The 12,273-nt window shown below is 46.6% G+C and overlaps 1 protein-coding gene across 1 annotated transcript; it reads right to left on the bottom strand.

Annotated features, from left to right (window-relative positions):
* Nucleotides 1-1,406: 1,406 nt before the first annotated feature.
* SCP2D1 (SCP2 sterol binding domain containing 1) lies at nt 1,407-7,788 on the bottom strand. The gene has a single exon (XM_074347817.1). It carries the CDS (start codon nt 2,075-2,077, stop codon nt 1,607-1,609), a length of 471 nt encoding a protein of 156 aa, XP_074203918.1. The 5' UTR covers nt 2,078-7,788; the 3' UTR covers nt 1,407-1,606.
* Between the last annotated feature and the right edge of the window lie 4,485 nt (nt 7,789-12,273).

Below are 12,273 nucleotides of genomic sequence, written 5' to 3' on the forward strand. Positions count from 1 at the left end.
CTGCCTACGTGTGCGTGAAGTGTACAACGTGGTGTCTGACCGACACACACACCTGTGAAACCACCCCACCATCAAGACGACCAAGGTACCCACCGCCCCGAGTCTCCTCCCGGCCATTTACAACGCCCCTTCCCGACCCCCTCCCCTCACTCCCTGTCCCACCTCCTGGCAACCACTGCTCTGTCAGTGCGTTTGCATTTTCCACTGTGACATGAATGGGCTCGTCCGTGGTGCCCTCCGGCTTCTTTCACTCGGCTAAGTTCTGACGCCGTCGTCTTGTTGCGGGCACATCAAGAATTCACCCCGTCTTACAGCTGAGTAGTGCTCCAGGATGTGACAGACCAGTCCGCTCACCTGCCGATGGACACCTGTCCTATTTCCAGTTTGGGGCGATCACGAACATGCATGTATAAATGTTTGTGCCTGTGCGTATGCTTTCCTCTTGGGAAAACACCTAGGCGAGGAATGGCTGGGCCCTTTGGTAGGCATGCGCTTGAGCGTGGCCATTTTAATGAAGCCTCCGCACGGGTCTCAGTGGGCCGACGCTGCGTGTATTTAACCTACGCTGATCACGTGGTAACGAATGACCTACACACTCACCCACGCACGAGGAGGCCACATCGGGCGGCAGCTGCTTCATTCCAGTCCTCCCCACGCGTGGAGAGGGTTCCCAGAAGGGAAAATCTCCCAGCTTGATCTTTGATTTTGTAAAATGCTCAGTGCACAAACTCCTGACACTCCAGAAACGGCCCCCAAGAGGGCTATGTCATCTGTCTGCAGGAGGTCCTTTAAAACTGGCAGCATCTTACTGGTCTAGAGCAGAGTGGTTATGATCAACACTGAGGCTGCGGATGAACCAGAGTGGGAGCTCTGCGAGGGTGGTCCCATCGGCATCACCTGGGAACTTGCTGGGAACGTTTATCTCCCGGGTCTACACCCAGAGCTAAGACTCTGAGGGGGTCCCAGCAGTCTGGGTTCCCCCAGCCTTCCAAGTAATCCGATGCACGTTCTGGATTAAGAACCAGTAGCCTAAAACACCTTTCAGGCCCTCTGACTCCCCTGGAATTAAACCCGTCAGAAGTCATGCTGTGCCAGGAGCGCAGGCCCTCTATGGCCCTGTTCCACCCACACGGCTGGGGCGCACCCCTGCCGGGAGCTGCGCAAGCCCGTGTTAGAGTCTCCTCGAAGGACCGAGCTACCAATGGGAATGCAGACCTGCCCAAGGACGGTCACCACTTCCTTCCCAAAGCACCCGACTGAAAACAAAACAAAGTTTCAGGAAATCAATCATCGGAGCATTTAAATCCAACTGTCAAAACCACGCATTTCTCTAACTGGGGCTTTGACCCTACCACATGATGGCATAAATGAATCTAAGAAAAGAAAAAGACAAAGATTTTGGGTAATACACTCCAACACTCTTTACTGCTCTAGAACCCTCACTCCAAATTTACATATCAGCAGGAAAATTAATCAAACTTGAATAGGAAGGATTTGAGTAAAAATATTGAATACTTTTTGTTTTAATCTTCAGTTTAAGCATGACTTCTGCTCAACATTCTAATCAGAGAGAAGTTCTGATCACTTCCTTGGTAGTTTTGTATGCTTAATATTTAGCCCAGTCTTTGAAAACCCTCTCCAGCTTCTGGCCAAGCAGAACTTTGCCACTCACTTTGAACTTGCCGGCAAGGAAAGCCTTCTGAGGGTTCATTTTGCCCAAAACCAACTCCATAAAGACAGGCTCCGGGATTGTGAAGACAGTGTCTGCTGGGAGCCTGGCGGGTCCTGGGTACGTGTCCCCAGAACCAGTCTTCAGATCGATGGTCCACTGCAGAATGATCTTCCCATCCTTGGTGATGTCCAGCTGAAAGATGGCATTGACTTTCTTTACCAGTTGGGCCCCCTCCTCTTTGATGTGATGGCTGATGTCCTCGAACACGGAGAAGCTCTGGAATTCTGACAGCTTGAGAGGGTGTGGCACGGCAGGTTCCTGAGCTGGACCCAGTTCCTTGAACTGGCCTGCCTGAGGCCCATCCCCTGCTTTGATCTTCGGTTGATGGTCAATTCTTTTCCACATCTTACTGTGGTGGTCCTATTGACTCTGCCGTCTGGTCTGTGAGCAGCTGTAGCCAGATTAATATCCGCAGGTCAGATTGTGACATCAAAGGTAAGGCCAAGTGGGGAATGAGGCTGGTGTGTGTGCTGCAGCCTTACTGGCCAAACAGATGCTAAAATGTGACATGGGGTGAGAGCTCAGACAGGTCATTGTGAGGCAGATCCACACCAACCCCCCCAAAACTACAAGGTCTCCACAAGCCCAGAAAGGTCTGGACTCCATGCTGGGAATAAGGGAAACTAGCCACAGAAAGTTCTATGGTGACATGAGCTCTGTCTTTCCAACAATGCTAAGTGAGAGAACAGTTATTCTGATTCCTTCAAAAGTGGACAACCCTTAAGGCACAGGTGCTGGTGCGGCTTCACCCGCCTGCTGGTGGGGTGGGAAATGCTTTTAGAGCAAAACAGCTGGTTGGAGGAGGAACCAGCACCAGGGCCTGCATCAGAAAGCTTCCAGAAGCACAGTGAGAGGGAAAGAAAGAAGAAAGAAAAAAAGAAAGAAAGAAAAGAAAGAAAAGAAAAGAAAAGAAAAGAAAGAAAGAAAGAAAGAAAGAAAAGAAAGAAAGAAAGAAAGAAAGAAAGAAAGAAAGAAAGAAAGAAAGAAAGAAAAGAAAGAAAGAAAGAAAGAAAGAAAGAAAGAAAGAAAGAAAGAAAGAAAGAAAGAAAGAAAGAAAGAAAGAAAGAAAAGAAAAGAAAAGAAAAGAAAAGAAAAGAAAAGAAAAGAAAAGAAAGAAAGAAAATAGCCCTAAGGTCGGCAGAAGATGCTGCTGGTGTCACATGGAACCGCATGTAACAGCACAGCCCTTACTCTGCGCCGAGGCCCCGCTGCAGTACTGTGCATGTATTCACACTTAATTAACTAAATTAACATTTAATCCTCATGATAACCGTCTGAGCTGTACACCAGCTGGGTACCTCGTTTTACAGACAAGGAAACTGAGGCAAGCAGAAATGAGGTGACTTTCCAAAGTCGCACAGCTGGCAAGCAGGATGGCCAGGTATGAACAGAGGCAGAGTGACCCCAGAACCCACTTCCAGTCTGCCTGATGCTTTCTCACAGTTAGGTCGAGGCTGTTCGGCAGAAGTGATCTGATGTCCCGCTCAGTGCATCACACCGGGGCACACGGTGCCAGCCAGGCCCCTCACTGGGGCCGCTGCCCTTGGCCACATGGTCAAGGTGCTGCCCACCGGGTCTCTCCCCCGCAGAGCTGCTGCTGCTCCCTTTGTAATGAATCAGCGTCTTGCGGGGAGATACTCTGAGGCTTTGCAAATATCCTGTTTCGTGTGTCATACTTCACTCCACAGCCTCTGCAGCCGCCCATGGTCCATCAGTGTGATGTGTGCTAAAGGGTCATTTTCTAGTCCAGTCACCCCCTTTAGCCTGAACAGCTGGAATTCTGCTCTAAGGATGAGCTTTCCCTTCCGCCTCCATTTCTGTCTCTGTTTAATCACTTATTTATCTCAGCATGGACTGATGGATATTTATTTTATTCTCTGGGTCATAATCTATTATGATGATTATTTTCTTGCTTGAAGTGAACCAGATTGAGCCACTGGGATCTCCATCAAGTTGGCACCTGTGTCCTTTCCAGACCACACTGCTCTCATATGTAAGTGAAATTACATTTAATAGAGCTGCCAGTAGCTCTGTTCTCTCTGGGAGGATCAGAAAATACAACAGGCTTCCTCTGGCACATGATGGATGAGCTGGGGGAACTGCTAACGCAGAGCAGATAAAACAGAACCCAGCGAGCTCCCAAACCCAGGCTTACCCTGAGGCCACCAGGTATGGGCAACAAGGGCACTCAAAGTTCAAAATGAAGAAGCAGGCAGTTCCCCAGTGGGCACGCTGTCAGCAGCCAATAGAGAACCGAGCCCCAGGGCTGCCATACCCACTTTTCCCGAAGGGCAGGTTGTCCCTTCTGAATTGTTCAGATGAGTCCCCAGCTGGGCTGCCGCTCCCGCCTCAGTGTGTCAGAGGGGAATGCAGCTCCACAGCCCACGCACATCCCCTTCCTGAGTTTCCATCTTTACCACTGAAGGAATCCCACTATGAATGGCCAGCACGCACATGGGAAGGTGCATTCTCCCATCAACATCACTAGTCCCTGGGACACGCAAATGAAAACTATGATGATACATCACACACACACACACACACACACACAATTGTAACTGTGTGCGGTGACAGATGCTATGGAAATTTACTGTGGTGATCATTTCACAATATATACAAAAACCAAACCAGTATGTTGTACACCTAAAACTAATATAGTGTCAAGTATACCTTAATTTTAAAAGATGAGCAAACATGAATTAGAAGAATTAATTTTGTTAAAGTGGCCATACTATCCAAAGCAATCTACAGATTTAATGTGATCCCTATCAAATTACCCAGGACATTTTTCACAGAACTAGAACAAATAATCCTAAAACTTACATGGAATTACAAAAGATCCAGAATTGCCAAGCATCACTGAAGAAAAAGAATGAATCTGGGAAGAATAACCCTCTCAGACTTCAGACAACACTACAGAGCTACAGTAATCAAAACAGCATGGTATTGGTACAAAAACAGACCTATGGATCAATGGAACAGGATAGAGAGCCCAGATATAAACCCACAAACTTTTGGTCAATTAATCTTCTACAAAGGAGGCAAGAACATACAATGCAATAAAAATGGTCTCTTCTGCAAATGGTGCTGGGAAAACTGGACAGCAGCATATAAATCAGTGAAGTTAGAATACTCCCTCACACCATACACAAAAATAAACTCAAAATGGCTTAAAGACTTAAATGTAAGACAAGACACTATAAGCCTCTTAGAAGAAAACATAAGTAAAACATTATCCAACATAAATCTCAGCAATGTTCTGCCAGGGCAATCTACCCAAGCAATATAAATAAAGGCAAAAACAAACAAATGAGACCTAATTAAACTTATAAACTTTTGCACAGCAAAGGAAACCATAAGCAAAACAAAAAGACAACCTACAGAATGTGAGAAAATATTTGCAAAAGATGCAACCAACAAGGGGTTAATTTCCAGAATATACAAACAGCTCATACGACTCAATAAGAAAAAAACAAACAACCCAATCCAAAAATGGGTAGAAGACCTAAACAAGCAATTCTCCAATGAAGACACATGAATGGCCAATAGGTACATGAAAAATGCTCAATAACACTAATTATCAGAGAAATGCAAATCAAAACTACTCTGGTATCACCTCACAGCAGTCAGAATGACCATCATTCAAAAGTCCACAAATGAGAAATGCCAGAAAGGGTGTGGAGAAAAGGGAACCCCCCTACACTGCTGGTGGGAACGCAGTTTGGTGTAGCCACTGTGGAAAACAGTATGGAGATTCCTCAAAAGACTAAAAATAGACTTACCATATGACCCAGCAATCCCACTTCTGGACATATATCCAGAAGGAACCCTAATTCAAAAAGACACATGCATCCCAATGTTCACGGCAGCACTATTTACAACAGCAAAGATATGGAAACAGCCTAATGTCCATCAACAGATGACTGGATAAAGAAGTTGTGGTTTATACAATGGAATACTACTCAGCCATAAAAAGAATAAAATAATGTCATTTGCAGCAACATGGATGGCCCTGGAGAACGTCATTCTAAGTGACGTAAGCCAGAAAGAGAAAGAAAAATCCACATGATATCACTCATATGTGGAATCTAAAAGAAAAAAAAAGACAAACTTATTTATGAAACAGAAACAGACTTACAGACATAGAAAACAAACTTACGGTTACCAGGAGGGGAAGTGGGTAGGAAGGGATAACTTGAGAGTTCAAGATTTGCGGGTACTTACTACTATATATAAAATACATAAACAACAAATTCATACTGAATAGCACAGGGAGCTATATTCAATATCTTGTGGTAACTTATGGTGAAAAAGAATATGAAGAAGAATGTATGTATGTTCATGTCTGACTGAGGCATTGTGCTGTACACCAGAAACTGACACAACATTGTAAACTGACTGTATTTCAATAAAAATAGATACTAAAAAAAAAGAATACCTCTTTTATAACTGCTGTCAGAAACAAAAGGCATATTCTTTTACTGCCCTGTATCATTCAGAATGCTTTCAGCTATAAGTATCAAAAACAGCCACAACTCAAAGGGTTTCAACAGTAAGGGGAATCATCTCCCATTAAAGAAGTCCTGAGGCAGGGCTCGAAGGGACCATCGGCACACTCAGAACTGAGGGTTTTCCCAGGACACAGGACTTTTAGTACTGTGAGTGAACGATGCTGCCTGACATGTCAGTAAACAGTATCAAGCCACTACGGCTGCCCTCAACGGTGAGTCCTGGGGAACACCGGATGGAGAAAAACGGGCTGCCTGCTGCCAAGCCCTCAGCCATTGCAGTGACCCCTAATGACGCACCCTGAGGGGACACAGGATGGGAAAGACAGGACACTGTCCCTAGATACAGGGTGTAGCAAAGGCATGATTTCAGTGAGCCCAGACTGTTGCACCTGCCCACACATAGAAAAGGGCTGAATTCCTTAACTTGAGATATCTGGTTTTCTTAATTAAAGAATTAAACAGTAATTAAACAGTAATCTTTTGATGTTCCAACTACCTGGTCTGCGTTATAAGAACTCCTATATATCCTGGCTCCTCCCTTACCTCTTTGGAGCAGTCCCTGAGAGCTATTTGAGAGGCTGTTTTCCTGCGCTTCAAGTCCTCAGAAAATCCACAGAATAAAATAATTACCAACTTTTAAGTTATGCATTTTTTTCAGTCGACAGTACTAAAGGCGAGAAGTCCCAGGCAAAAGGAAGGAGTTAGCTACTCCAGGGCTGGTTCCTTGAGCAGCCCAGTGAGTCTCCAAGGACCCAAGGTCCCTCCTTCCACCCTGCTGCACGTTTCTCTAAGGCCAGTGACCCCTGTGGCACACCACCTTAGGGCAACATTCAGTAGAAAAACAACAAAAAGAGCCATTTTCTCCTACACTTAACTCTTTACTGGAAGGGGCTATTCTCCCCTCAGTGACTTCGCCCCATCTCACTGGCCAGGACGGTGGCCGTTACCCTTGCCAGGGTCGGCTCAGGTTCACCAAGTCACCGTTGAGGCCAGACTCGGCCGCTCTCCCTAACCTCGCTACGTGGTGGAGTGTGGAACCAAACCAGGATGTTGGGAAGGAAAAGGAGGAGCCAGCAGTCAGAGCTGCACACCCTCTGAGGTGAGTGTATCCACTCAGGGTTCAAGCGAGAGACAGCAGAACGGGGCACCTGCTACAGGGGTGCGACCTTCCGCGTGTGCGGGAGGAGGCTGGCGACACGCTTATGCGCGGCTGGGCCTGTGTCAGAGGCCGGGCTGAGGCGGCGGGGCGGCAGCCAGGCCCAGACGTCGGGGGAGCGGACGGCAGCCGGACGGAGCCCACCGGGACGCCGCAACCACCAGACAGCACCGGTCCCCGCACTCGCCCTTCGCGGGGAGGACGACGCTCGTGTTGCGTCACTTCCGCCCTCCAAGGATCGCGAGAAGTCCGCGCCGCGCCAACCCGGAAGTCCACGGGGAGAGGGATTCTGGGAGACGTAGTTCCTGCTTCTCTACGTTGTCCCTGAACGGAGCCGGGAGCTGAGTGTGGCTTTGATGTTTAGAAACAGCCTAGTTAAAAACCGCAAGCTAAGTGTAAGTGGTCGAATAGGCTGAGCACTGGCATTCAGCTGCTGTGGAGGAAGTGTCGTTTTTTTCTTATTTAGTTTCATTTTTTCCCACTCAGTGCTGTGGACTCCGGTCGCCCAGGCTGGGCAGAGCCAAGAGGAAGGACAACGTGCCAGGCCTGGCCGTCACTCCCGCTACGCGCCCGCGGTGTGGACGCCGTGTTATGAGGCCTGTGAAGGATAAACCACCGACGACCCCTGGAGAAAAGTCAGATGCCGTGAATCCTAAGAGCTGGGTCAGCCCCTACATTTTACTGAACTCAGCAAATCAACAGCACTGTGCCTATGGGACAAATCTTGATAAATTTCCTCAGCAATTTTGAAAGATTTATCAACCCTAAACCGGGGGAGAGGCGGGGATGAAAACCGAAGAACAAGGTCTCTGACAGACAAGCCGTTTCAGCAGGATGTTGGGTACAAGTGTATTATTCAGCAGTGGTTACTGTAACCGTATACACATCACAGAAGCCAAAATTTTGAAGGTAAAGAGAGTCTGCAAAGATCCTGTGTAACTATTCATTTAAATATGAGGATCCTTACCGATAGACACAACACGGATGAATATCAAAAATGTTATGTCAAAAGACTACATAGTCTATAACTCAATTTTAAAAAGTTAAAAAAAAAAAGACTACATAGTGTATAATCCATTTATATGAAGTTCTAAAACTGGCAAAACTAATCTATAATGAAAAAAATCAAAATAGTCTTTACCCTGAGGTGTAGGGATGAGATTACCTAGGAAAGGACATGAAGAAACTTTCAGGGTTGATGGGTATATGTATTTGTCAAAAGTCTCCATGTGGAGAAGTGTACTGATAGCTGCAATCTGTTTTGAAATGTATTTTAAAAATAAGATAGATTGGTGGATGGATAGAAGGATGAAGAGGTAGACACGTAACAAAATAAATACAGCAAAATGTTAATTTTGTAGAGTCTAGTTGGTGGGTATATGAGTGTTCATGGTTCAGCCCAGTATTGAATTGTAGGTAGATGTCAACATACTGACCAGGGAAGAGATGGGGGGGGGGGGGGAAGCCATTAGAAAAAAAGATTCATGAAAGTTACGGTTATTAAAAGGATGACATCAACAGGCAGGGAAGACTTTCAGAACATATAGTGTGGTTCACTCTATTCTTTTTCAAATACATGAAATACAATCACTCTGTTAAATTCAGTTCCTCTCATAGTTACTGGGTGCTTGCTATGTGACAATTTCAAGCTGAACACTTTCGTAAATTTTGTTCGCAGCACACCAAGAATCTCTCTCTACCTATTTTCCATTCAATGGCCCTGTATCTGTCAGCTATAACATAACGTGCTGCATAACAAACCACCACAAAACTGAGAAGCTCACAACAATAAGCAAATATTTCTTGCTTACATAGTGGCAAAGAGGCTAGGGGTTAGCCAATCTAGGCAGGGCTCCATGGGGCTAGGCTCCAGGCCGCAGGTGTCCCTCATTCTCCTTGACCAGCAGGCCCCCTGGGGCATGTTCTTCTCATGCCAAAGACTGCAAACAAGAAGGCAAGAGCTCCTGCACAAGTACATGTTGCTCACGTTTCTGCTAGCCAAAGCAAGTAACACAACTAATCCAAATAGTCACAGGCCCCCATACACCGAGATCTGGAAATGGAGGATTCACCGCCAGCTCTTTTTGTATCACTGCAAGAGATTCTGGGGCTGCCTTGTTCCCAGGGCCTAGTGACGTGAAACCTCTGTCTACTTGGCTGGGCTCTCCACGTCTCCCGCTGCACGGTAAAAACCATCTCGAGTGTGTGACTAGATCCACGCAAGTGAACTGTTCTGTTTTGCCTCCTCAGCTTCCCTCAAGGTAGAACCCAAGGGGACAGCTAAAAACATTGGGCCAAGAGAAGGAATACAGGCCACTTGTTTCTCTGCTTTTGGAGAAGTCAATTAGAGTTTCAATTTCCACTGTTAAATGTCACCTTTTTACAATATCCTGGGGGAGAGCTGGCAGCTCTGTCATTAAGGGAGGGAAAAAAAACTTTCAAGGAAAGGCTTATTGTCTAAAAAGACACAGAAGGGTCCAGAGATTAAAGGACCCTCTCAGGCTGTCTGAGTTTCCCAGAGCTCTCAGTTTCTATTTTGAGCTGAACATTTAGCTTCCCCTGTAGCCTCCAGTGAGCCTTTTCAGCCTCCCTGCACCGCTCTCCTACCATTTGCAGAAAGCGATAATAAGCCTTGTTGTTGGGCGGTGCATACGGAGTGCTCTGGGGAGCTCGGAGGGAAGGTGGGCTTCTCGAGGGGAAAGCTGTCAGCATGCTTTGTCCTGATCTCCAGATATCCTCGGTGTCTGGTACCCCTCATTAGAGCATCTGGTCCTTTCTCAGAGAAGTCAGATGAAACCCAGAATAAATGGAGCAAAGAGGCTCCCTCTTCTTGCTTCTGCCGCAAAGGAGATATGTCAAGCTGAGTGATGAACGATTTCTCTTCTTCACTTGCTAACACTTTGTACCCTATTTTCAAATTAAGGAGCACATTGTTGGCACGCGGGAAAGGGTAAACACTCCCACTTCATCGCTGCAGTCACTAATTTGGTGCTTTATCACATTTTCTGTGCAGGGAACGTTTTGTCCACAAAACCCTTCCTCCACAGAGCTGAGTGAGATTTTGAGAGCATCTCATGTTTCTAAACTTAGATCATAAATCAGTCTCCTGCCTGTAGGGTGGTGTTGCCCCTGATAAGACCCCCATCTGTTAATTGCCTGCAACTTACTTTGAAATGCATCAAAAAATAAGGACTGCTGCATTTTTTTTTAAATTCTTTAAAAATGTTTTCCATTTTCAACTATAGAGGGACCCATTTTCTCCCTCCCCTGGTATTTCACCCTCATCTACAGGACATCAGAGTATTAGGAGGCGGGGAGATGGGCAGCTGGGACTCTCACAATGTGGCCAGCGGGAGCTCCAAACGGTTCCACTCTGAAAAACAGTCTTCAGTGTCTAAAATCGCTAAGCATTTTGGCGGCTCTATCTCTAGAGGCGGAGTAGCTGGGGCCCAGAAGATAGCTCCAGGGACATATCAGTCAGAAATACACATATTAGAATGGTTTTAATCAGCCAAATCTGGCAGCTACACACATGCCCATCAACAGTAGAATAGGTAAGTAAATCACAGGGTATTCACAGAGCAGGATACCAAACAGCAAAGAGAATTAACCATCTGCATCTATACACAACATAGGGAAACTCACAAGCACAATTTTGAGCAAAAGAAGCCAGATCCAAAGAGAGAGGGGGAGAGAGAGAGGGATTCATATGGCTTCTAGAGGGCTGGTAATTTTCTGATTTGTGATCTGGTGTTTTATATGTGTTTTTAATTTGAGGAAAATGTACTGAGCCACACGTTTATGATGTGTGCTCTTCTCTATAGGTATAGTTTGCTTCAACGAGAGGTTTTAAAAATATATGCATACAGAAAAAGTGCCCCCAAATCAGAACAGAAAGTATTGGAGGAGAGCTTCCACCTAACCTTGCATGCTCCGCCGCCTCACTCCTACCCGAGGGAAGAGCAGGGCCGGAGCTGCCTGGTGGTGAGGAGAGGAAGGAAGGAGCCACAGGCACACAGAGCCCGGGGGCCCCTCTCTCCGTGTACCCAAGCCCTGCCCTGATCCCTCTGACATCCATGACCTCAGATGTGAGAGGCGACAGTGCTCCTTCCGTCTGGCCAAGCCAGTGGACCTGCTCTGCAGACCCAGGTCCCCGCCACGGGCATCCCAGGCCCTGAGAGGGAGAGGCAGGGAGCTGGGTCTGGCCGCAGCCCAAACCACAGTCCCTGGTCCAGGGCTGCCCGCACCGGAGCTGCTATTTTGATCTCCAGTTCCCATTGCTTGCATCTATTTCTCAACTGATTCCAAAGATGGAAGGGGAAGAGGCATGATTAATTATCACCCCTTAAAACTCAGCAACATCTTCCTCAGCAGTTAAGAAATGAAGACAAGAATAAACGTATTGCTCTTCCTTGATGGAGCAGTAAGACCAGAGGCTGTGAGTTCTTGATGGATTCGAGGAGATGATGGCTGGCCCTTTGGAACAAAACCAACTGGGTAATTAGAAGAGAAGAATGAGATTATCTAACCTCCTTCCTGTAATATTTCCCTGCCTTAGCAAGACATTGCTTTTCTGAGTGACCCTGGAGATGGAGATTTAGAGGGTTTTTTTAAATGTAATGTCAGAGGTTATCCCGTTGCTGAGTTAGCTGTCGCAGTCACCAGTTGCCACAGGTGGAGGAAATGTGGTCACAGTATTTTTCAGCTCCTTCCTTCAAGAAGTGGAGTCCATTTCTCCATCCCTTCAATCTGGGCCTGGCCACGTGATATGCTTTAGACTCCCTCCACCGAAGCTGACATGAAGAGTCCGACTTCTGGTCTCAAACATGGAGCACAAGATAGTGAATGCAATTCCTGTGTCTGCGGAGGATGAG

Source organism: Camelus bactrianus, chromosome 19 (genome assembly GCF_048773025.1).
Source record: "Camelus bactrianus isolate YW-2024 breed Bactrian camel chromosome 19, ASM4877302v1, whole genome shotgun sequence".
NCBI classification, from domain to species: domain Eukaryota; kingdom Metazoa; phylum Chordata; class Mammalia; order Artiodactyla; family Camelidae; genus Camelus; species Camelus bactrianus.